The 27,389-nt window shown below is 39.2% G+C and overlaps 1 protein-coding gene across 12 annotated transcripts in view; it reads right to left on the bottom strand.

The window, feature by feature from the left end:
* OPA1 (OPA1 mitochondrial dynamin like GTPase) overlaps positions 1 to 27,389 on the bottom strand; it is a 101,978-nt gene that overhangs the window by 73,073 nt on the left and 1,516 nt on the right. For 6 of the 12 annotated variants that reach the window (XM_024244044.3, XM_024244047.3, XM_054550284.2 and 3 more), the window contains exons 2-6: positions 6,942 to 7,260; positions 6,226 to 6,322; positions 4,707 to 4,814; positions 4,155 to 4,208; positions 3,073 to 3,140 (exon numbers count right to left, since the gene is read on the bottom strand). In XM_024244044.3, the coding sequence (XP_024099812.2) occupies positions 3,073 to 3,140; positions 4,155 to 4,208; positions 4,707 to 4,814; positions 6,226 to 6,322; positions 6,942 to 7,260 (646 nt within the window). 12 annotated transcript variants of the gene reach the window in all.

Genomic DNA, 27,389 nt, shown 5'->3' with positions numbered 1-27,389 from the left:
AAAATGTCTCATTTTGCAAATCAATTTCACTGGAACACAATAATCTTACAGAATCTAAAAAAGGGAATGAACTAAGTGGTCTTGTCACCGGTATATATGATGACTGATATACAGCAATCTGCTGACTCCCAAATTAAATTAGTCCAATTCTCTAAAGTAGGCAGCACTTCAATTTGTCTTCAGGTAGTTCTGAAGGTCTCCAAGTCTCAGTAATATTCAGTTCACATCAAGGGCTATGTCTCTTTTTCCTCCAGTGGACATACGTTTTCAAATTTTTGATTAACAAGAAGCATTTATTAAGAGGTGGTTTTAATGTATGTCAATCATATCTCAAGATAGTAGTGTAAGGTTAAAAATGGTTGGTTTTACTATTTTTTTCAATGTTTCGTTAATCAAATCATATCAGAACTTTTGATCAACATGACATAAATAATTCATTAGTGTCCACAAACTGAATGGATATAAATCCAGGCCAAACCAAAGAAACTTGATTAATTCGTTAGCCTGTGCAGCATTATGTGGAAATCTGTGCTTTCTATAGACTTTTTGAAGACCAGTATTATAACTTTCCAGGACACCTAAAACTCCAGTAGTAACCCCAGGCTGGGAATCAGAGGTTATCGGTTCATCGCGTTTATTCTGTCTGACTGAAGTCAAACTATCTGTGTTCCCCTCAGCTCCCCGTCACTTTCACTTCAGTTGACTTTGAATGGTCCTAACTGTTCTGCTATTTGCCAGCACTTCTCCAGATGTGTTTTCCTATTAGAAAGGACAAATCTTTTCTAGTTGTAGAAATGTTTTTCAATTATTATTACTTTTTTAAAAAGCTGATTCACATATACTTTTACATTTCTAGTAGAAGTCTAGCTAGAAACTTTGTTACAAACCTGACAACCATTAAACTAATACTTGACTGCTTCAAACTCTAAATACTGTTTAAATCTGGGGCTTTCAGCCCTCAGACTGAACCAGTTAAAAACGTATTCAGCTAAAGCCTGGCCACCCTACCACCTCTGATTATTGCCCACATTTTCAAACTTGATGTCAGAGTGATTTCAAAAAGGGTACTGCTAAGCTAAGGTCTCTCTTTGCATGCTTACATTCAACCATCAATTTGTACACAAGTCTCAAAATCAGTCAGTTTAGCTGAGTGACTCATCATTCTCAAGCATCACAAGTAACAGCCAAGCTTTGCAAACACAATGCTGCATATTACTAATAATAGAATTTGAAACCATCAGTTGGGGCTTGAGACACATTTTTGGATAGTAAATTTTTATAGTAGCATTTGCCATAATTTGACTTAACCAGTAATGAAAGTAGCTTAATTACAACTCTAGATTCAGTATGTATAACAAATAGTTGAAAAAAATAATTGGTAAGTCTTTAATGGGGAAAATAAGCACCATAAATTGAGAAAAAGTTAAAAGGAAATAGTTTACAAGGACATTTATTGTCGAACAAGCAAATCAAAACAAGCAAAGAGTAAATTAGAACATAATGTAATAAATTTAATTCCATGTCTACTGTATAAAATAAAATCTGTAAATATAATTAAATTTCCAAAAATAATTATCTGGCTTCTTTTCTATTGCATAGCTTCTGTTCAATTACTGATTATTCATTTACGACCTTAGCAGGGTTTTAAGGGAATTATCTGAGTCAGGCCCTGAAACAGGTTTTTCATTCACCAAAGTGATCCTAGGCCATAAGAGAGAAAGCAGACATACAGACCTCTCCTAACCAATTTGGCAAACAGAAATCTTGTCACTCAAAGAACCACACTACCACACCTGTAACAAAGGCTCCTTCTCTCCATTAGATTAGCTCTTTTCTCCACAGTAAATTTAATTGCCTTAAGGGCTAAGGCCTTCACTCAAAATAAGCCACAGATATTAGGCTAATTTCTACTTATTTTTTTTTCCTCCAGTAGCATGAACAATCAAGAGTGTCCTTTGGTTAAAATAATGTCAACGCAAAAGAGTGTCAAAAAAGATCAAATCAAAAGACAAATACATGTACATACATTTTGACATACATTTTTCTCCAAAAGATAAAATTAAAAGGCAAAAGAAAAAAATCTTTTGAAATATAATTAAAATTTGGAATACAATATAAAAAGTTCAAAGTTGAAGAACAAGGAAAGAGATGAAAACCTATTCATAGAAATTATTTCTTCCTCCTGCTTCCAAAATAAACATAAAATTACTTCCTTGATGTATTAAAACTATAATAACCTCCAGCATAAAAATTACCTGTTCCATATTACATGAATGTTAAAACATTCATACAATATTTTTTCTATAAATCTATTTATCTAGGTATTATTTAGAAAAAAACTTTCAAGGAGTCAGTTATTTTACCAATTCCAAAAGAATGAAAAAAGTGAAGACTCAGAAAACGTCAGGTAAATATATGAGTATTATAAATACAGAGCAAAGTATGTTATTCTACCTCAGCAATTCTCCTATAACTTTCATATGGATTTTGTTAATGAATATGTATTGAAAATAACATACCATAAATAACCCCATACATAACGTTGTTAACTGTCAGTATCAGGGAATTGATTTATTTCCTAATAACCCAATTCTTATTCCCTTTCTAGTTTCCCCAAAGTGAAATCTAGTCCCTATACGATGTTCCATGAGCAAAAGGGTTCTGTTGATAAATAATTTGGGAAAACACTGTATGCTTTGACTCCTTGGAAATTCACAATGCACATGAGTATATTACAGTATGAGAAGTCCTAGGGAAAGAAAAGAAGTCCGCTTGCTTTGTCTAAACGAGCCTTTCTCTCCCCATACACTTAACAACACAACTCTTTCCTGGGGACAACCCTCAAAACTAATGTTTCACAGAACATATGTGAAAGAAAAGGGCTTCTCAATTATATTTCCAGAACTGCCACATAATACCCTGTACTTTGCACTAAGATTAGTAACAATACCTCTACTTGGATGTTTTTGTATTTGCTTCTCAGATGTTATCATTTTAAAATCTTCCAAAGAAGTAAAAACTTTAAAAAGTCTTTCAAGACTACCTACATGAACAGTTCTCTTTTATACTTACCTTTCTAAAATGCTTGTCACTTTCAGATCCATGATCTGTTGCTCTAAATGCCGTTTCTCCCGGAGAACCTTAAAGATAAATATGCAACCCTTTACATTCTCCAGTGATGTCAACAGCCTAAGTTGAATTTCAAATTACATCGAGTCAATGAAAAGGTGAACGGATTTTTACAGCAACTCAGATTCACAGAATCAAATCGCCTTTATTCTTATTTTAAGGAACATGACTGATAACCTGTGCAGAAAATAAAAAAATACTAACTATAGCAATCACAGCATATGTTTAACCTAACAACTGAAAATATATAACTGAAAATTACAATAAAAAAAGAGACAATCTTTGGTAAGGATTATTTTACGTGAGAGTACTTACAGTTCAGGCACATACCACTGCCATTACAGACCAGTATAGTAGGAAAACAAATTTCTTTTCTTTTTTTTTTTTTTGAGGCAGAGTTTCCCTCTGTCGCCCAGGCTGGAGTGCAGTGGCACAATCTTGGCTCACTGCAACCTCCGCCTCCTGGGTTCAAGCAATTCTCCTGCCTCAGCCTCCCGAGTAGCTAGGACTACAGGCGCGTGCCACCACGCCCGGCTAATTTTTTGTATTTTTAGTAGAGATAGGGTTTCACCGTGTTAGCCAGGATGGTCTCAATCTCCTGACCTCATGATCCGCCTGCCTTGGCCTCCCAAAATGCTGGGATTATAGGCATGAGCCACTGCGCCCGGCCGGAAAACAAATTTAAATGTCAACCATGACAGGGCAGATGAGACAAACTAAAATTACTTTTCATTTCAATTATCAAAAACAATTAGATCTATTTCAAGTATTTTTGCTAAGTAAATTTTATTTTAATAGCTTTAATCTTATAATACACATACATATTTAAGAATTTTAGTTTTATCACAAAATAATTATTTTATTATTTCCACCTAAAGGATAATGAGTTTGCCTAATATAGTTCTGGGGTTTTAAAATTCAGCATAAGCAGCATTATAAATTTGGTCTGCAATTTTATTTGCAACTAGTTTATTAGAAGCATTTAAAAGGCATGTTAAGGTCAGCAAAAATGTCTGTTTACACACCTAACAAGAGAAGTAGGTCAGAAGCTCCTATGACTTCACTAACCAATTTGTGACCTGTGAAAAATCAGCAAAAGGGGAAATAGAAATGTAAAATTTAACAGAAATGAGCAAACAAAGATGTCTGAGATCTCAGATTTCATATTACAATAGGGCAATAATTGGGCAAATATGCCAGGATTAAACTTAATAAATGCTACTCATTATGGTCTATCACACTTAAATTTGTTTTAAAACCACCAAATTGGTCCAACCACTTATGAAAAGCAAATACATAGGAAGTCTCATCTACTTGTCAAGAACAAGTGATATATTTTTTCCCCTCACTAAAAGCCAAGTATGTTTAAGTGCTTATGAATTGCCATTTTACTGGGCTAAACAAAGATTAAAACCATTGTGTAACAAAGCTTTGTGTTTATCTTTTTGAAAAATGTCCTGTTTTTCCTTGGTACTAAATATTTTAATTTAAAAAAAATGGGAATAAACAAATAATCCATGTGTTTTTCCTCCATGGTTCTTAAATTTTTAAATTACATCAAACAGCTTCTTCCTTACCTGAGGTAAAAAAGTCCTTCAATAAGCTGAGGCTTTCAACAATCTTGTCAAAGTCTGGTGCTAACTTTACAAGGTCTTCTGAATTAGGAAGGGCTTTTCTAATTTTCTCTGGAAAAGATCAAAACATAGAGTATGAAACTAAGAAAATATGTCAGATACTATTCTTATAAAGGGCTAAAGTATTAACTTGTTTAATCCTCATGACAACCCTACAAAACAGCTACTATTAGCAACCCCATTTACAGATGAGAAACTAAGGTACACAGCAAGGAAGTGGAGGAGCCCGGGTTCCAGCCCAGGCAGTCTAGCTCCAGAATAGAGGCTCTCAGCCACTACGCTGTGGTACTAGCAAATACATCAAGTTTAAAGCTCTCCTCATTAATATTAGAAGAACAATTTGAAAGTGTGCTTTTTTTGCAAATACATTCGTCAACACAGAACAGTTTTATCTTTATAAATTCTGTGAATAAGTGCAAGTAAAGATTAATTCCACCTCCACATACACCTAAACTAAGAAATCTGACAAAGTTTTTAAAAAAATTTGATGAAAATATATTTCTTAAAGATCACCATGAATTACTGGCAATCATAGCTATCCAATATACTTTTTTCTCATCCCCCTATTGAAAAAGGGAGGGCAGTGGCCAACTAAGAAAAGAAATTACTCTGGATACTAACAGACTTTTAAAGAACTTGGCTACAAAAAGTAGAGATAACCAAGGTATCCAATTAAAAGGAGCTAGTTAGGTGGGTCACAATAAATATGCTCTGGGCAACATTACATAACGCAGAAAATGACATTATTAATAGAAAGGCTACTTGGCAGCATGGAAATGCTGACAAAAATGTTAGGCAGCAAAAGACAAAATACCAAAGTGTATATTCACCATGATTACATAATTTTTAAAAAGGGAACTAAAATATTATTCTGTGGTAGTGTTCATGAAAAGAATAAAATTAAAAGAAAAAAAACTCAAGCCAGGCATAGTGGCTCACACTTGTAATCTCAGCACTTTGAGAGGCTGAGGTGAGAGGTTTGAGCTAAGGAATTTGAGACTAGCCTGGGCAACACGGCGAGACCCCATCTCTACAAGAAATTAAAAAAATCAGTCAGGCATGGTGGCACACACACGTAGTCCCGGCTACTTGGGAGGCTGAGTCGGAAGGACTGCTTAAGCCCAGTTCAGGGGTGCAGTGAGTTATGATTCCAAGACCGCACTTCAGCCTGAGTGACAGAGCAAGACCCTGTCTCAATCAATCGATAAGTTAAAAAGATATTAACCATATATAGTAAGTATAATTAAAAGAAAATGCTCCAAATGGTTAGTGGCAGCTGTGGTAAAATGATGGGCTACTGGATATTTCTTTTGTACAGATTTTTTCATTGATATTCTATTACTTATATCATTAAAATAAAACTGTGATATATTAGGTTCATAAGTTAAGAAACTATCTCAATAAACTATTCCTCTTTCCTCGCGATGACCAAAAAAAGTATTTTAATGTTCATGATACAAACCAAAATCGATATACTCATCAATTTCCCACACAATGTCAGGCACAATCCATTTATATTCGCTAAGGTCCGGTATCATATCTTTCCACTGATCAAAAGTCTAAAAGATAAGAAAGTGTGTCAATCAGATGCTCTGCATGCCAAATAAACATGTAAAGAAAAATTATTTAATTAAAACACATTAATCTACTAAGAATAATGTATTATGTTCAAAACTTTTAAGAAACAAATTTAAGTGGCCTCAGCAAACAAGCATATAAAATAAGTTAACACTCCTCTGTTAAATATGGAAAATGTAAAAATTCAGAATATACTCCTATTTCAAACAGGTTTCATAATTTTGCTCTAAATAGCACTGTGGGGTAGAAGGAAGACAGACTGGGAGACAGGACGCCTTGCCTCTGGTCCCAGACCTGCCAAGAAGTGCTTGTGTGAGAATGCCACCTGACTTTCACATCTATGCTACTAAATGTCAAAGCTCAAAATCAAACCTAGGTGTTCCTATTCCCAGCCCTGTGCTCCTTCCACTAGGCCATTTTAATTTCCTGTAATTATAACTAAGATTCTAAAGGCATCTTCCTATCTAGTCCATGGTAGAGACACAAAATAAATGTTTAAACATCCAACTGTATTCCACTACACAAAAGAAAAACGATTTATGCTATAGAAACTTAATCATGATATAATAATTGGAAAACCAGTAGGAATGTTAAGTTCACCTTTTTGGCTGTGTAGCCACCCCCAACAGCTGATCCTAGTATGAGATAGCGAAGTTTTAAGAGTCTCGTAGCTAATCTTGCTGGCCAAAAATTCCTGCGAGGCTGGTAGCCATATTTAATTGGAGAGAATTTCAGTTTACGTAAAGGAAGGTTTGTCAGAGAAGAGAACTGCTGAAAGGATGTCCTTAATTGGGGTCGTTGAAGCTTTAAGGTAGGATGATGTGAATGATAAATGCTTCGTGAAACCAGATGTAGTTTTTGTAGTGGTAAACTTCCTTTTATTCCAGAGCTGTGTTTCACTAAAGACTGGCAGACCTCACTGAAAGAAAAATGAATATGGAAGAAAGATCAGATAGGGTAACAGTACAAAGGAAATGACATAAAAAGAGCAATATACTAAAGGAAACCCACACACCCCCATATGTGACTAACCACAATGTCACACAATAGTTCACATTTACTAACCATTGACCATGTGCCAGACATGGTTACAGTACGTGCTATCTCATTTAATCCTGCTAATAATCCCATGTAGAAAGTACTAGTATTATCCCCATTTTACAGGTGAGGAAAATGTGGTGCAAAGACTTAAATAACTTGCCCAAAGTCACGCTGACATAAGAAATAAAGGCAGGATTCAAACCAAAGCAGTGGGACTCCACTCTAATATGTGGGCTATGATCCTGGTCTCAGGAATTGAAACCGAAGAGAGAAAAGGCAGGGACTTATTTTATTAACTACTATTCACTGTAAGTAAAAGTTGAAAACAAAAATGCATGCAAACTTTTGCTTTCAAAAACAAAATTTCTAGCAGTTTAGAACACCTTCATCTATGTCTCCCGATCCTGACAGCACAGGGGTGGAAATTAAGGAAGTTAATCAATCCCAACTCAAGCACCTGGATCCCCAGAAAAATGAAAGTAGCAATAAAGCTCGAAAGAGAACAGAATTTAAATGTACACATTGACTGTAGAGCTCCACCCTCTTCTTCTTCCTGAAGAGAATGAAAGGTTACCAACAACCATATCTTAACATACACTCATAGTTGCATACATAGTTGCTTGCTTACTATTAGTTGCTTAGTAATAATCAGGGCCGGTCTTGATTCTAAGTAGTTAAGAAATATTAATTCCTTTAATTACACGGGACTGGAAACTTCTTAAGAAGGAGGCTGGGTGTGGTGGCTCACACCTGTAATCCCAGCACTTTGGGAGGCTGAGGTGGGCAGATCACCTGAGGTCAGGAGTTCAAGACCAGCCTGGCCAACATGGTGAAACCCCATCCCTACTAAAAATACAAAAATTAGCTGAGTGTGGTGGTGTGTGCCTGTAATCCCAGCTATTCAGGAGGCTGAGGCAGGAGAATCGCTTGAACCCCGGAGGCAGAGGTTGCAGTGAGCTGAGATTGCACCACTGCACTCCAGCCTGGCAACAGAGTGAGACTCCATCTCCAAAAAAACAAAACAAAACAAAACAAAAAAACAGAAGAAGGAGGAGGAATCAAGGAAGACAGGAGCAATGCTGTAAAGAATGGTATGGGGATATGGGGAAAGCAGTATCTCTTGTGTTCCTATCCATACCAGACATTACACTAGCTGTTTTCACTATAGCGTAACTATATAAATGTTAACTCTCAGAAACACCCAGTAAGGTTAAGTATCCTTACTTTACAAATCTGTTTTTTTTTTAAATATTGTTAAAGCGAACTAAATATGGCCTGAGAAGGACTCCATACTTCTATATTTGCATTCTTGTGGACGAACCATAACCTAGCATAATAGGCAGACAAAATCAAAAACCTGAGTAGTATGCATCTGTAATAATAGCTGAGTGTTGGCCAATCCCAGTGGCCATACTTCAAGCACTAATAGACTGCTAAGTGTTCAAACTGCATTCAATTCTGGAGGCTGCCTGATTTGCAAAGTGTTTATTTTCTTTGCTCAAACTCCATCAAATTTAACTTGTCTGAAGTTTTCTTTTAACAGATCTGGTGTCAGAAGTGGGATTTGAAGAAAAACTCCGGCAACCCCCAGGAACACCAGGTGACCTGGCGAGGTACCCGCTGAGCCCACTGCACTCACTGGTCTCTTGATTGTAACTGGAGGTCGTGGGTGAGTTTTCTCTCGGATTCTGAGCTCCACTAACTTGTGTTCTGAGCTCTCCGAGTTTACTCGAGCAATACTTAGCCTGGACTGGATCCAAGATCAAATTGTATTTGATAATTAACTGGATTGGATTCAGTTAGAGGCCTCAGACCTCTGATAGGTACATTATTTAATAATGGGATCATCTCAATCCAAGGAGTCTGGGACTCCATCTTCAGGGACTCCAGCTAATTTTATGTATAAAAATTATGGGCCCAGAATGTGTTCATTTTTAGAAAAATGGGTTAACCTCACTAAAGAAAACTTAGAATTAAGATGGCCGCAATGGAGAAGTTTTAATTTGGATAAAATTGTTTGCAAGGCATATTAGAAAAAGGGGATCAAAGCCCCCACAAATACAGTGGGATGTATTCTCTCATGGATACACAAAGGCCTCCAAAAGACTAAGTGAATCAAAAAGTGCCTCCTTAAAAGATTCTTTGCAAAAACCAAATGAAAAGCTTAAGCAACAGACCAAGGACAGGAAGAAAGAGGACTATACTTTGACTGATCTAACTCGGACAGTTCCTTCTTTGTCCGTCTCTACCTACATACTCTGAGTCCACTAACCTTTTTGTTAAATTACACTTTCACCCTGAAGATGATTAAAAAAAAAAAAAAAGGAAGTGAGACAGATGCCTTACAAAGTGAGACCTTCTGATCAGCCAGGCCTGCCTGCTGTAACTACTTTCACTCCATGGTCTAAAACTGAGCTTAGCCCCATTGTGAAGGACTTCCCTGGTCCAAGGGAAAAGTCTCAAAAATTTATTGAGGAATTTAGAATCCTAATAGGAGTTTATGATCCAGGACTTCATGAATTTACCAGTTTATTCATATGATACTGGGGGCTGGTGAAGCTCGGAAATGGATGGTAGCAGCAGAACGGGACAAACCTGAGGAGGGTATTTTAAAGGCCCCTCCAAGAGCTCCTCACGAGAAGGACCAAAAATAGCTAGAAAAATCACTAAAAACCTTTTACATTTAGTTCCTAAAATTTTTCCACAAAAAATTGGTCCATCATACAATCTTGTAAGCAAAAAAAAAAAAAAAAAAAAAAAAAGAAAAGAAAATAAAAGAAAAGAAGAACCAGTTTCAGATTACAGAAGTCACTTAGAAATATTTGTGAAACATTCTGGGCTCAAAGTACAGCAAGGAATATTCCCTGCAGGGGCTGAAACAGCATTAACTGCTTTACTTATAAATGGACTCCATCCTGAACTTAGCAGTTTAACTAAAAAACTAAGTTGCAATGGGAAGTTAGAGATGTGACTGAATTGGTGGCCTTAGCTGAACTTTTTCCTTTTTTTTTTTTTTGAGGTGGAGTCTTGCTCTGTCACCCAGGCTAGAGTGTAGTGGCGCGATCTCAGCTCACTGCAACCTCCGCCTCCCAGGTTCATGCGATTCTCTTGCCTCAGCCTCCCGAGTAGCTGGGACTACAGGCGCGCGCCACCATGCCCGGCTAATTTTTGTATTTTTAGTAGAGATGGGATTTCACCATCTTAGCCAGGATGGTCTCGATCTCCTGACCTCGTGATCCTCCCACCTTTACCTCCCAAAGTGCTGGGATTACAGGCGTGAGCCATTGTGCCCAACCTAGCTGAGCATTTTGAGAGGACTCTAGAGCAAGAAAAAACTCAAAAGGCTAACAAGCTTATGCCCCTTCAATTGCAACAGTTACAGGGACCAGGAACCAAAGGGACCATCTCGTTCTCATCTTAAATCACAATCAGGCGGTTTCAAGACAGCCAAATAGGAAAAGCTCCAGTCTACAGCTCCCAGCTTGAGTGACGCAGAAGATGGGTGATTTCTGCATTTCCAGCTGAGGTACTGGGTTCATCTCACTGGGGAATGTCAGACAGTGGGTGCGGGACAACGGGTGCAGCGCACTGAGCATGAGCCGAAGCAGGGCGAGGCATCGCCTCACCCGGGAAGCGCAAGGGGTCAGGGAATCCCCTTTCCTAGCCAAGGAAAGGGGTGACAGACGGCACCCGGAAAATTGGGTCACTCCCACCCTAATACTGCACTTTTCCGATGGTCTTAGCAAACGGCACACCAGGAGACTATATCCCGCACCTGGCTCGGAGGGTCCTATGCCCATGGAGCCTTGCTCATTGCTAGCACAGCAGTCTGAGATCAAACTGCAAGGTGCAGCAAGGCTGGGGGAGGGGTGCCCGCCATTGCTGAGGCTTGAGCAGGTAAACAAAAGTGGCTGGGAAGCTCGAACTGGGTGGAGCCCACCGCAGCTCAAGGAGGCCTGCCTGCCTCTGTAGACTCCACCTCTGGGGGCAGGGCATAGCCGAACAAAAGGCAGCAGAAACCTCTGCAGACTTAAATGTCCCTGTCTGACAGCCTGGAAGATAGTAGTGGTTCTCCCAGCACGCAGCTTGAGATCTGAGAACGGACAGACTGCCTCCTCAAGTGGGTCCCTGACCCCCGAGTAGCCTAACTAGGAGGCACCCCCCAGTAGGGGCAGACTGACACCTCACATGGCCAGATACCCCTCTGAGACAAAACTTCCAGATGAACAATCGGGCAGCAACATTTGCTGTTCACCAATATTCGCCGTTCTGCAGACTCCGCTGCTGATACCCAGGCAAACATGGTCTGGAGTGGACCTCCAGCAAACTCCAACAGACCTGCAGCTGAGGGTCCTGACTGTTAGAAGGAAAACTAACAAACAGAAAGGACATCCACATGAAAACCCATCTGTACATCACCATCATCAAAGACCAAAGGTAGATAAAACCACAAAGATGGGGAAAAAACGGAGCAGAAAAACTAAAAATTCTAAAAATCAGAGCACCTCTCCTCCTCCAAAGGAACGCAGCTCCTCACCAGCAATGGAACAAAGCTGGATGGAGAATGACTTTGACGAGTTGAGAGAAGCAGGCTTCAGACGATCAAACTTCTCCAAGCTAAAGGAGGAAATTCAAACCCATGGCAAAGAAGTTAAAAACCTTGAAAAAAAATTAGACGAATGGCTAACTAGAATAACCAATGCAGAGAAGTCCTTAAAGGACCTGATGGAGCTGAAAACCAAGGCACAAGAATTACGTGATGGATGCACAAGCCTCAGTAGCTGATTCAATCAACTGGAAGAAAGAGTATCAGTGATGGAAGATCAAATGAATGAAATGAAGCAAGAAGAGAAGTTTAGAGAAAAAAGAATAAAAAGAAATGAACAAAGCCTCCAAGAAATATGGGACTATGTGAAAAGACCAAATCTACGTCTGATGGGTGTACCTGAAAGTGACAGGGAGAATGGAACCAAGTTGGAAAACACTCTGCAGGATATTATCCAGGAGAACTTCCCCAATCTAGCAAGGCAGGCCAACATTCAAATTCAGGAAATACAGAGAATGCCACAAAGATACTCCTCGAGAAGAGCGACTCCAAGACACATAATTGTCAGATTCACCAAAGTTGAAATGAAGGAAAAAATGTTAAGGGCAGCCAGAGAGAAAGGTCGGGTTACCCACCAAGGGAAGCCCATCAGACTAACAGCTGATCTCTCGGCAGAAACTCTACAAGCCAGAAGAGAGTAGGGGCCAATATTCAACATTCTTAAAGGAAATAATTTTCAACCCAGAATTGCATATCCAGCTGAACTAAGCTTCATAAGTGAAGGAGAAATAAAATCCTTTACAGACAAGCAATTGTTGAGAGATTTTGTCACCACTAGGCCTGCCCTACAAGAGATCCTGAAGGAAGCACTAGACATGGAAAGGAACAACCGGTACCAGGCACTGCAAAAACATGCCAAATTGTAAAGACCATCGAGGCTAGGAAGAAACTGCATCAACTAACGAGCAAAATAACCAGCTAACATCATAATGACAGGATCAAATTCACACATAACAATATTAACCTTAAATGTAAATGGGCTAAATGCTCCAATTAAAAGACGCAGACTGGCAAATTGGTTAAGAGTCAAGACCCATCAGTGTGCTGTATTTGGGAAACTCATCTCACGTGCAGAGACACACATAGGCTCAAAATAAAGAGACGGAGGAAGATCTACCAAGCAAATGGAAAATAAAAAAAGGCAGGGGTTGCAATCCTAGTCTCTGATAAAACAGACTTTAAACCAACAAAGATCAAAAGAGACAAAGAAGGCCATTACATAATGGTAAAGGGATCAGTTCAACAAGAGCTAACTATCCTAAATATATATGCACCCAATACAGGAGCACCCAGATTGATAAAGCAAGTCCTGAGAGACCTACAAAGAGACTTAAGACTCCCACACAATAATAATGGGAGACTAACACCCCACTGTCAACATTAGACAGATCAACGAGACAAAGTTAACAAGGATATCCAGGAATTGAACTCAGCTCTGCACCAAGCGGACCTAATAGACATCTACAGAACTCTCCACCCCAAATCAACAGAATATACATTCTTCTTAGCACCACACTGCACTTATTCCAAAATTGACCACATTGTTGGAAATAAAGCACTCTTCAGCAAATGTAAAAGAATAGAAATTATAATAAACTGTCTCTCAGACCACAGTGCAATCAAACTAGAACTCAGGATTAAGAAACTCACTCAAAACCACTCAACTGCATGGAAACTGAACACCCTGCTCCTGAATGACTATTGGGTACATAACGAAATGAAGGCAGAAGTAAAGATGTTCTTTGAAACCAATGAGAACAAAGACACAACATACCAGAATCTCTGGGACACACTCAAAGCAGTGTGTAGAGGGAAATTTATAGCACTAAATGCCCACAAGAGAAAGCAGGAAAGATCTAAAATTGACACCCTAATGTCACAATTAAAAGAACTAGAGAAGCAAGAGCAAACACATTCAAAAGCCAGCAGAAAGCAACAAATAATTAAGATGGGAGCAGAACTGAAGGAGACAGAGACACAAAAAACCCTTCAAAAAATCAATGAATCCAGGAGCTGGTTTTTGGAAAAGATCAACAAAATTGACAGACCGCTAGCGAGACTAACAAAGAAGAAAAGAGAGCATTCTTATACACCAATAACAGACAAACAGAGAACCAAATCACCAAATCATGAGTGAACTCCCATTCACAATTGCTTCAAAGAGAATATACCTAGGAATCCAACTTACAAGGGATGTGAAGGACCTCTTCAAGCAGAACTACAAACCACTGCTCAATGAAATAAAAGAGGATACAAACAAATGGAAGAACATTCCATGCTCATGGGTAGGAAGAATCAATATCGTGAAAATGGCCATACTGCCCAGGGTAATTTATAGATTCAATGCCATCCCCATCAAGCTACCAATGACTTTCTTCACAGAACTGGAAAAAACTACTTCAAAGTTCATATGGAACCAAAAAAGAGCCCGCATCGCCAAGTCAATCCTAAGCCAAAAGAACAAAGCTGGAGGCATCACACTACCTGACTTCAAACTATACTACAAGGCTACAGTAACCAAAACAGCATGGTACTGGTACCAAAACAGAGATATAGACCAATGGAACAGAACAGAGCCCTCAGAAATAATGCTGCATATCTACAATCATCTGATCTTTGACAAACCTGACAAAAACAAGCAATGGGGAAACGATTCCCTATTTAATAAATGGTGCTGGGAAAACTGGCTAGCCATATGTAGAAAGCTGAAACTGGATCCCTTCCTTACACCTTATACAAAAATTAATTCAAGATGGATTAAAGACTTAATTTAGACCTAAAACCATAAAAACCCTAGAAGAAAACCTAGGCAATACCATTCAGGACACAGGCACGGGCAAGGACTTCATGTCTAAAACACCAAAAGCAATGGCAACAAAAGCCAAAATTGACAAATGGGATCTAATGAAACTAAAGAGCTTCTGCACAGCAAAAGAAACTACCATCAGAGTGAACAGGCAACCTACAGAACGGGAGAAAATTTTTGTAAACTTCTCATCTGACAAAGGGCTAATATCCAGAATCTACAAAGAACTCAAACAAATTTACAAGAGAAAAACAAACAACCCCATCAACAAGTGGGCAAAGGATATGAACAGACACTTCTCAAAAGACATATACGCAGCCAAAAGACATGAAAAAATGCTCATCATCACTGGCCATCAGAGAAATGCAAATCAAAACCACAATGAGATACCATCTCACACCAGTTAGAATGAAAATCATTCAAAAGTCAGGAAACAACAGGTGCTGGAGAGGATGTGGAGAAATAGGAACACTTTTACACTGTTGGTGGGACTGTAAACTAGTTCAACCATTGTGGAAGTCAGTGTGGCGATCCCTCAGGGATCTAGAACTAGAAATACCATTTGACCCAGCCATCCCATTACTGGGTATATACCCAAAGGACTATAAATCATGCTGCTATAAAGACACATGCACACGTATGTTTACTGCGGCACTATTCACAACAGCAAAGACTTGGAACCAAGCCAAATGTCCAACAATGATAGACTGGATTAAGAAAATGTGGCACATATACACCATGGAATACTATGGAGCCATAAAAAATGATGAGTTAATGTCCTTTGCAGGGACATGGATGAAGCTGGAAACCATCATTCTCAGCAAACTATCGCAAGGACAAAAAACCAAACACCGCATGTTCTCACTCATAGGCGGGAATCGAACAATGAGAACACTTGGACACAGGAAGGGGAACATCACACACTGGGGCCTGTTGTGGGGTGGGGGGAGGGATAGCATTAGGAGATATACCTAATGTAAATGACGAGTTAATGGGTGCAGCACACCAACATGGCACATGTATACATATGTAACAAACCTGCACGTTGTGCATATGTACCCTAAAACTTAAAGTATAATAAAAAAAACTTTTTTAAGCCACACTTTGGAAAATATTTTTTAAATTATATTAAAAAAATCAGATCAAGAGGTCCTAGAACAAGAAGTTCTTTACCCCAAGATGTCTGCCTGTATTGCAAACAACCGGGGCACTGGAAAAGGGATTGTCCGCTGATAAACCTCCCTCTAGGCCAAACTGTTTCACCACTAGAGGGAGCACAGGAGACCTTAGTCCTCCTGACAATAATCAACTTTAAGGAGGCTCCAAGGGATTCTCCGGTGGATTGCTCCTCGTAATACCTTTAAAGGAACATGGGGAAACAGAGGTTAAAATAAATAGGGAGTTGTGTATAGTCCTTATGGATACCAGGGCTACTCTATCTACCATAAACCCCACTTTAATAAGCCAACAAATCCCTCAGAGTAAAAAGGTCATTTCTGTGACAGGGGTTTCAAATCAAGTTCAAGAGGTTCCCATATCTGAACCCATCCAATTAACTCTGAGCCCCCTTTCAGAAAAACACAGTTTTTTACTATGTGATACTGCTCCAGTAAACTCGGAAGGGCAAGATTTACTTTCAAAGCTAAAAGGGCACCTAAAATTTTCCTCAGAAACAGAAATAATCTTAAGAGTTTTCCTGATTCTCCTGAACCAGAATTGTTATGCTGTCTACAGGCAGAAATTGATAAGATCGAAACTCAAGCCTATAATACCCCTGATCTTTTGAAAACACCTAAATGTTTATGGTCCTCTTCCCCAACTGATATAGGAAGAATTAAAAGTGTAGAACCTATAAAAGTACAAACAGATCATTCTAAACCTTTGCCTAATTACCACAATATCCACTAAAACCTGAAGCAATTCAAGGGCTCTCACCAACTGTAGAAGATTTAATTAAACAAGGACTCATAATTCCATGCACCAGCCCCTGTAACACTCCAATCCTACCAGTTAAAAAACAAAATGGATGAGGCTGGAGATTTGTTCCAGATTTACAGGCAATTAATAAAATTGTAATACCAAGATTTCCTGTAGTCCCAAATCCTAATACTTTATAACCTAATGTACCCACTGATTCCAAGTTGTCCACAGTAATAGATCTTGGCTCAGCCTTCTCTAGCATTCCATAAAGAAAGTCAATACTTGTCTGCCTTTACTTGGAAAAATCAGCAGTACACCTGGAGTGTAATGCCACAAGGATTTACTGAAGCCCCTTCATATTTTCCCCAGGCACTGCATCAGGAGTTAATGACACTACAGTTTCCTCAAAATTCTACTCTCATTCAGTATGTAGATAACTTTTTGTTATGCTCTCCTATTAAGGAGTGCTCGGAAATTGACTCAGTTTACCTTTTACGGCAACTTGCATATAAAGGTCATAAGGCTGCAATGGAAAAACTTCAATTTTTTCTTTTCTTTCTTTTTTTTTTCTTTGAGATGGAGTTTCGCTCTTGTTGCCCAGGCTGGAGTGCAATGGTGCGATATTGGCTCACCGCAACCTCTGCCTCCCAGGTTCAAGCGATTCTCCTGCCTCAGCCTCCCGAGTAGCTGGGATTACAGGCATGCACCACCACGCCTGGCTAATTTTGTATTTTTAGTAGAGACAGGGTTTCTCCATGTTGGTCAGGTTGTCCTTGAACTCCCGACCTCAGGTGATCCGCCTGCCTCAGCCTCCCGAAGTCTGGGATTACAGGCATTAGCCACCACGCCTGGCCAAAACTTCAATTTTCAAAAGAAAAAGTCTGATATTTGGGACACGACTTGGCTGCTGAAGGGATTTCCCTCTTACCTGAGAGGATAAAACCTATTTAAAGTTTTCCTCGGCCTGCAACCAAAAGACAAAAGGCTTTCTTAGGCTTGCAGGATATTGCAGATCCTGGGTTCCAAATTTTTCCTTAATAGCTTCACCACTGTATGAGCTCACTAAAAATGCTGTACCAGAGCCTTTACCTTGGGAAGATATCATGAGCAGGCTTTTAGCCAAATGAAGTTGGCCTTACAACAGCCCCCAGCTTTAGGACTTCCAAATTACACTAAACCTTTCACTTTGTTTGTTCATGAATGTAACAATCAGGAACACGGTGCTAAACATAGGACCACTGCATACTATAGCCTGCAGTTAGGCCCAGTCTCTAAGGCATAGCCTAACTGTTTAAAAGCAGTAGCAGTAGCCGCCAAGCTGGTAGAGCTTCATCAGATCTGGTTTTAGGAAATGAACTTAATTTGCAAGTCCCACACGCTGTGGAAAGTCTATTAAATTCCACTCAAACCCAGCATTTTTCAGGGAGTAGACTAACATCTTATGAATTACTTCTCCTATCTCCTTCTTATCTTCATCTAAAAGGCTGTAATCTACTTAATCCTGCTACTCTGTTATCTCTGCCTGATGATGGTGAAGAACACAACTGTGTAAGTGTAGTATCAGAAATAGTGGCCCCTCGTATTGATATACAGGATACTCCACTGGATAATCCTGAATTAATACTTTTTGTTGATGGGCCAAAAACTCAGAAAAAAAAATATCAGGCAGGATATGCTGTTACCACCCAAAATGAGTTAATAGAGAAGGGAACTCTTCAATTCAAGTCAGCCCAACCTGCAGAACTTTCTGCTCTTACCTGAACATGTCATATAGCTAAGGACAAGTCAGTAAATATTTATGGATAGTAGATATGCTTTTGGAGTAGTACGTGATTTTCGCATGATATGGAAACTATGAAGGTTTCTCACCTCTAGTGGGATCCCCATCAAAAATGGACTCCAAACAGATGAGCTCCTTTCTGCTATCCTGTTATAACTGCAGATTGCTGTTATTAAGACTGAAGCTCATACTTGTAGAAATGAACCCAAGTATCAGGGAAATGCTTTAGCAGATTTTTATGCGAAATCAGCTAGTGCTGAAACCATCAAGATATGCAATCTGAATGAACTCCATAAGATTAATCCAAGCCAATTTCCTTATGATGACCTATTTAATAAACAGTGCAACACATCTGATTTGCAAAAACAAAATTGGTACCTAAAAGGATGTAAATTTAATGTGAAGCAAAGACTCACAGAGGGCCCGGATGGCCGCCTGGTCCTTCCTGAATCTTTGAAGCTTCCATTATTGAAAGCTCTCCACAGCTCATCATGGAACAGACAAAGTGATCCAAACTATGAAAAAATACTGGTGGGGTGACTATTCTGAAATTGCTAAAATGGTTTATAATCAATGTTTGACTTGTCAAACTCATAATCCCAGAAAAACTTGAGGCAGCATATTTCCACCACCTGATGGACCATTTGAACATTTACAGATGGACTTCATTCAGTTACCACCCTCAACAGGGTATCAGTATGTTCTTGTAATAGTTTGCATGTTTTCTGGTTGGATAAAGGCCTTCCCATGTAGGAAAGCTGATGCTGTGACCATAGCTAAGAAATTATTAGAAAATGTTTTTCCTTTATGGGGGATCCCTCTAAAAATCTCCAGTGATAGAGGAACTCATTTTACTGGGCAAGTTATAAAGCAGTTAAATAAGGTGTTACTGACACAGTGGCATTACCATTGTCCTTATTACCCTCAGTCTTCAGGAAAGCTTGAAAGAACAAATGGCATTTGAAAACTGAAACTGGCCAAGTTAACTGAATCAATTGAGTTGCCTTGGCCAAAGGTACTACCTTTTGGCTTTAATGGCAATCAGATTCACTCCTGGTGGAAAACAGAAATTGACCCCTTACGAAATAGTCACTGGGAGGCCCATGTCCCTAATAATAGCATCTCATGTTTCTCCTGCTCTCTTAAACTCTGATATGACTAAATACTGCAAGGCTTTAATGTATTATGCCAAAGTATACTTCCACCAGGTAAAGGAAGCGTTTTGAGATCCACCAACTGAGGACAATCAAACCCTCCATGGTCTGGAACCTGGAGACTGGGCCTTCTGGAAATGACATCAGAGGAAGATCACTCTTGAACCTCATTGGATGGGACCATACCAAGTCCTTCTCACCACCCACAGTGCAGAGAAGCTTCAGGGCTTTGAACCGTGGGTCCACATCTCACAACTCAAAAGGGCCCCCTCAGACTCCTGGAACTATATACCCATTGGAGACTTTAAGGCAAAGCTGACCAGGGAAATCTCTTCCCAGAAGCAGACAGCATCCTGGTTGCAGACAGCTTTCCCTAGATCACAGATCAAGACTTCTCTACCACCATGAAAGCCTTATGTGTTTTTCTGTTTTACTTATTTTTTGCCCTAATCCCTTCCTTTTCCTTACATGAAAATCCACGGGACCATAATCAGTGGATGGCTTCAGCTCCAGCTTATGCTCTAGCACAAAACCAGGGTAACCGTTGGGTTTGTGGGCTAATGCCAAAAAGTCAGGAAATGATTCCACGGGTGCCAGTGCCCCTCCACGTTTCCCGATGAGTCACCCTGAAACCCCAAGGGAAGAATGGAAAGTTATTCTTGATACTCTAAACATCACTAGTACTTGCTTTCCTACACTCACTAAAAACAACACTCTTTTTCAACTGATAAGTCGATCACACCAAATATAAAAAACCAATCCAAGTGATGCCTACAAAACGTATATTGTGCTTGCAGGCATCACATACTCAAGATTTGGGAATTACTTATGTTAGTACGAGTGATTGCTTGTATAATGTAACCGGATTAAACCCAGTAGGGTCTCTTTTTACTAGATGTGGTTATACACCCTTACAACACACTATAAAGGGGCCACAGAAAAGTAAATTTCCCACTGGATGTTATTCAGGAGCTACACAGATTCATGGTCGAACAAACCTGAATGATCCCTGCTCAAATACAACTAGGTGGCCCCCTTTTCCAACCCCTGAGGGTCTCTATTGGGTCTGTGGAGAATCTGCATATTCTGTTCTGCCTCCTTGGTTGGTTCGGTTCTTGTTATCTGGCCTGGCCTGCTCCTGCCTTTTGAATTGCTTCCCCTGAAAATTCTCATGATAGCCCTTATAATTGGAGGCCAAAATGGTCAATAACTGAAATTTGCACTAGCCTCGAAATAGACGAGGATAAGCTAGTTTCCACCGGAGAAGGATTCCAGTGGGGTTCCTGGGGGCTCACTCTTGGTGGTAGTGAAGTACCATTTGTACGGAATTTAAAGCTAATTTGTATATTGGGAAAATTCTTGGATTTTGTAGCCAATCAGACCTCCCAGGGTTTCAGATGGGTAGAAGCTACTCTCAAAAAGGCACATGACAACATACATATTCAACAAAAACACTTAACGGAAGATCATGCAGTCTTAGATCTTCTTTTTGCTCAAGGTGGAGGCCTATGTTTGGTGTTAAACAAAACTGAATTTTGTACTTATCTCTCCCCTGATTCTGTTACTACAGAAAGCTTAATTTAAAAGGTGGCTGATACTGCTGTTTCCTTAGACACTGCCACCAAGTACAATAAAGAAATCTCTCAAGAGAAATGAACCCATGATATGTTTATAGGAGCAACTAACAGTTGGTTTGCAGGCATCCTAAGTGGTGAATGGCAAGCTTGGGTTTTCCAAGGGTTTCTAATCTTTATATTTCTTCTAGTAGGTTTCCAAGTTATTATGACTTGTATTACCCAAGGTAACAATGAAAATGAGTACTTCTTTAAGTCAAGCTACTTTACAGTGAACTATGATCCTTAATCACTATCACACTTCAAATGAAGACTCTGACCAATTAGACCCTAATACTGCTGTACTGCTTATATTGTCTGAACCTTAACTTGGCTAATTTGGTTCAGTTCATTTCATAAGAATTTTTATTAAGGAGTACACCTTAGCATTTTGATGGTGTCCTCTTGACAGTCATAATAATAGTCCCCTTGGTGCGCTGTATACTCTCAAGTCTTAAATGTTTTGTATGCAGCTATACATTGACAGTTGAATGGTCTTGCTCCAACTGCATCAACAAGAACATAAAGAATCATTTAGCTGGCACAAAGCCGCAACTTGTGAATTCCCTATTAACACCAAAGAAGACATGTGAGACTCCATACTGAAACTAAAGACGACTTGTGAGTTCCACACTGAGACCAAATATGTCTTTATCATGGTGACAGAGAGTGGTGTCAATGCCTAAAGTTTTGGTCAATCTCTCTAAACTGAGGGGCTGACCAAAAGAGGGGGAATTGTAAAAGCGAACTAAATATGGCCTGAAAAGGACTCCGTACTTTTATATTTGAGTCCTTGTGGACGAACTGTAACCTAGCTCAATAGGCAGACAAAATCGAAAACCTAACTTAGTAGTATGCATCTGTAATAACAGCTGAGTGTTGGCCAATCCCAGCGGCCATACTTCAACCACTCATAGACTGCTGAGTGTTCAAACTGCGTTAAAATAAGGCAAACGCCAAGCTGTAACCAATCTCACTGTTTCTATGTCTCAATTCTGATTCCTGTAGGTCACTTTACCTTTTCTGTCTATAAATTTGTTCTGACCACGAGGCACCCCTGGAGTCTCTCTGAATCTGCGGTGATTCTGGAGACTGTCCAATTTGTGAATCATTTTTTTTCTTTGCTCAATTAAACTCCACCAAATTTAACTTGTCTGAAGTTTTCTTTTAATACTATGTTTTGCCCAAGGTAGAATGATTAGCAAATGGTGGAAAAGAGATTGAAACTAGGGTCAGCCAGACAGTAAATCTCAAATTATTTCCACAAGCGACACTTGTGGGCAGGAGGGTGGGAAGGAGCAGATGCAGCAATACATGTGGCCCCAGATAAGAAGCTAAGGTGACATTTTGGACTCCCTGCCACTTCCTCCAGAGCCACAGGATGATACCACACCTTGCTGTGGTTCAAAACTCTATAGGATGAAGTGTGATGGAGGTTTAATAAATAAAACAAAAAAAGAAACCAAAAAAAAAAACCAAAAGAGTACAAAAAAAAAAAAAAAAGAATAAAAAAGAGAAAGAAAGGTGCAGAGATGAGGCAATGAAAGGGCAAGAGACCCAAGGAGCTCGCATAGAAGGCTCATAGGAGGAGTAAAACTGGACTGAATATCCAATTGAAGAGTCACTGAATATAAGGCTGAGGCTCAACTTTTTTTCATAGGCAATGGGGAACTACAGAGTTCCTGAGTAGAATAAGACTAATGAAACAGTAATTTAAAGAAAATAGTAAAGATAATGTTAGGTCAAAGTAAATCAGAAGGGGAACAAAAAGGTGATCTTATTTCAGTTACCCAGATGTAAGGGGAAGAGCCTAAAGTTAGGTGGCAGCAAAGAGAAAGGAAAGGGAAAGGCAGATATTCGCCAGACTAGGCACAGGAGGAAGGACAAAGGAAAGCCACCAATCACCACAAGGTTTTATCCAGTGTGACCCATGTTATCACTTATAGAGAGGCACATCAACCAGAGAAAGAGCTCATGGTTCCACAACATTTAGCTCACCCTTCTTTCAATTACATCCTTACACCCATTTAGTCTATTGAGTCAGAAGAACTCTGGTTCCAGTCACATTTCCACTGCTTACTAGCTGCGCAGTTAGGGCAAATTATCAATTTCCTAAAGCCTTAGTTTCTTAATCGGTTAAAATGGCATAATAGCTGTATTAGAGAGTCACCGTCAATAATCAATAATCTGATATTTCTTTCTTCTCCTTACCTATTCACATCCTCCTTATCTATTCATTCATTTACCACCTTAGATTATGCGGTTCATCATTTCAATAACTCTTTTGCAAATATTCTAAACTCCCTTGTCCTCTGACTTTTTTGTTTGACTTGTCCAACAAAATACAAACCCTACATGAGCCTTATTGTTTTTCTCTCTGCCTGTACCCAGGGAAATAAAGCACTACTGGAGAAAATCACACCCAACTGGAAGCACATCTCAATAGGGCCCACAAAACTACTTAACAATCCTACTTCATCTCTCTTAGTAATTCATTCTTCCACTCTCTGCTAGGAGTATTTCTTATTCTCCAAGCTCTTCTAATCTCCCCTTATCTCTCTTGACCTCCCCCAACTCTCAGTAGATGACCTTGCCCTCTACTTCACAGAGAAAGCAAGCTATTTGACACATGTTCAACTTCCTCATATAAAAACTGTTCACCTGCTGTATCTCCACCAATCCTCTTCTCCCTCACGTAAAATTAAGTGATCTTCCTCCCATTAAAGGTGAATCACTGCTTAGAATTCTCTTTCCTCCTGCCCTTTGAGGAATCTAAAGTCAAATCTCTCCTCCTATATTTATTATTTATTTTTGAGACAGGGTATTAATTTATTTTTGAGACAAAGTCTTGCTCTGTTGCCCAACGTGGAGTGCAATGGCATTATCAGGGCCCGCCTATCTGGGCTCAAGTGTGATCCTCCTGCCTCAGCTTCACAAATAGCTGGGACTAGAGGTGTGTGCCAGCATGCCCAGTTAATTTTTTTTTAATTTTAGTAGAGACAAGGTCTTGCTATGTTGCCCAGGCTGGTCTCAAACTCCTGAGCTCAAGCGACCCTCCCTTTCAAAGTGTTGGGATTACAGGTGCGAGCCACTGCACCTGGCTATGTCTCATCTTAAAAGGGAAAAAAAAGTACCCCATTTCCCTGCTCTAGCTATTTTATTAAAATAAAAGCCAAACCATCCTGATTTCCATTTCTTTTTTTTTTTTTTTAAACAGAGTCTTGCTCTGTCGCCCAGGCTGGAGTACAGTGGCTCGATCTCTGCTCACTGCAACCTCCGCCTCCGGGGCTCAAGCGATTCTCCTGCCTCAGCCTCCTGAGTAGCTGGGATTACAGGTGCCTGCCACCACACCCGGCTAATTTTTGTATTTTTAGTACAGACAGGGTTTCACCATGTTGGCCAGGCTGGTCTCGAACTCCTAACCTCAGGTGATCCACCCACCTCAGCATCCCAAAGTGCTGGTATTACAGGCATGAGCCACTGTGCCCGGCCTGATTTCCATTTCTATCACTTCAGTGAAACAGCTCTTACTGAGGGCACCATAGGCTTCCAATGGCCATTTTGCTCAATTCTGGTTTTATCTGACCTCTCAGCAATACCTGACAACATTGACACCTCCTCATTGTTGAAACTTCCTCTTCCCTGGGCAGTCTCTAGTTTTACCTCTATCTCACTGGCCACTCATTTTCAGTATCCTCAACTACCTTGGAAATGTTGGGAACTCATCAAGGCTTAGACCTAACCTATTTCTCACTCTCCCTAGGCAATCTCATCTACACCCATTTCCTCCATTACCATCCACACCCCCATGTTTCTCAAAATTATGTCTAATACAGTTAAGTTCCCCTTTTTGGTCAGCCCCTCAATTTAGACAGATTGACCAAAACTTTAGGCATTGACACCACTCTCTGTCACCATCATAAAGACTTATTTGGTCTCAGTGTGGAACTCACAAGTCGTCTTTAGTTTCAGTATGGAGTCTCACACGTCTTCTTTGGTGTTAATAGGGAATTCACAAGCTGCAGCCTGTACCAGTTAAATCATTCTTTATGTTCTTGCTGATCCAGTTGGAGCGAGACCATTCAACTGTCAATGTATAGCTGCATATAAAACATTTAAGACTTGAGAGTATACAAAGCGCCAAGGGGACTATTATTGCGACTATTAAGAGGATACCATCAAAATGCTAAGGTGTACTCCTTGTTGTTATTCAAAAACAGCAATCAAAGAACAATACAAAGTGTACAGAATTAAACATGACTTTAAGAGTTTAATAAATGTTCTTAAAAGTTCATGGAAATGAAAAGTTGCAATGCTCAGTGCTAGGTGCCCTCTAAAAGGAAAAATAAAAATAAAAAAATTAAGTTGCCGCTGAATGCAGTGGCGCACGCCTGTAATCCTGGCATTTTGGGAGGCCAAGGTGAGAGAATTACCTGAGCCCAGGAGTTCGAGGCCAGCCTGGACAACATGCCAAGACCCTGTGTGAAAGAAAAGAAAAGAAAAAGAAAAGAAAAGAAAAAAGAAAAGAAAAGGAAAAGAAAAGAAAAGTTGCAATGGCCAATATTTAAAAAATCAACAGTAAAACCATAAAATGATTTAATGAAATTCCCCAAGACATAAAATGCAAAAAAAAAAAAAAAGGTGAAAAACATAAAAGGAAAGTTAAGTGATGCAGAGCTATGGTAACGTGGTATCCAAAGGGAGTGGGAGGATGGGGGCAGAATGCATCCCGTGGGATGAACAAAAGGATCTACTGGGATTCAGGAAGAAAGTACTGAAGCTTCTAGATGCAGTATGTTTTGTATCTTATCCTTTATGTTAGGGTTGACTTACAATGTAAATAATTAGTACAGATACATATATAATTTAAAAATAAAAAAGTGTGCATATATACATAGGGTATATGTATGCTTTTAACAGATGACGAGTACAAATCTTACTTTGGAAATCACGGACATAACAGATCAATCTAAGAGGACCACTATCCCCCTAAGAGATGTCTAGAAAGAAAAAGGACAGGAAAAATGAAAGGAAGATAATAAAAAATAAGAGAAAAAAACTTCTCAGAAATGAAGAAAGATAAAGGGAAAGGCCCACTGAGTGTGCCAAGTCAAATGAGTAGCAAAAGAAAACAAAACCAAACCCACACCTGGTCCAAGCCTTGAGAAATTTAGGATAAAGGATAAAGTCAAGACCCTAACAGGTTCCGTGAAGGGAAAAACAAGATAATCACGAAGACGAAAAAATCAGATTGTCATAAGAATTCTCAGCAGCAACAAACGATTACATTAGAAGAAAATGTAGCAATGCCTTTACAGTTCTAAAGGAAAAGAATTTTGAATATAGACTTCAATATTCAGTCAAAACTAAAAATCAAATATGATGCAAAATAGGTTTCCCCCAGAAATCATCTACTCTCTTGTTCGTTGACCATCACTTTTAATCAATATACCATTTCCTAATATGTAATTCTTTTAAAAATAATTTTACACAATTATTTATTGCACCCAAATGTTAGTATTGATCTTTTCACATGTCCATGAGCATGTATTTATATATGTATGTCCAAAGAAATGCTTATGCTCTCATCTGTTAGGGAGCAGGAATTTAACTGTATTCTTTCACAACATGCAAAGGAACTATAGGAAAAGAAACACTTTAGGGCTTGGGGCTTCTGGCTTCCCACATCTCTACTTCTTTAGGTAGCTAAACTGTGCCATCGCCAGGAGACATTTTTAAGCCATGACTCAATGGCATCCATGGTAACTTTAGAAATAATTTAGCCCAATGATAGCCAATTAAATAAATACCACTTATAAATCAGTTTGTTTTAAAACTCCATCTTTGTAGTTCTTCCTATACGTCTTAATCGCTCCAACAGAGAATGATATCTTCTGCAGTCTTTTCTCTTTTTATTTAAAGAAAATCAGATATGTTTCCTCACTAAATATTGAGAAGTAGAAATGCAAGGGTTGTAAATAACTTACTTTAATACCAAGGGCTGTGAACTTACTCAAAAACTAAAATTCCATGAGATTAAAAATACCTATGCAATAATTCTAATTGACTGACAGTGTTAACTATTGTTATCTCATCTAGTTCTGCATTTTGGACTCCAGTTAACAAAC

Source organism: Pongo abelii, chromosome 2 (assembly GCF_028885655.2).
Source record: "Pongo abelii isolate AG06213 chromosome 2, NHGRI_mPonAbe1-v2.0_pri, whole genome shotgun sequence".
NCBI classification, from domain to species: Eukaryota; Metazoa; Chordata; class Mammalia; order Primates; family Hominidae; genus Pongo; species Pongo abelii.
The sequence above is the reverse complement of the archived record's forward strand: the minus strand, read 5'-3'. Positions and strand labels throughout refer to the sequence as shown.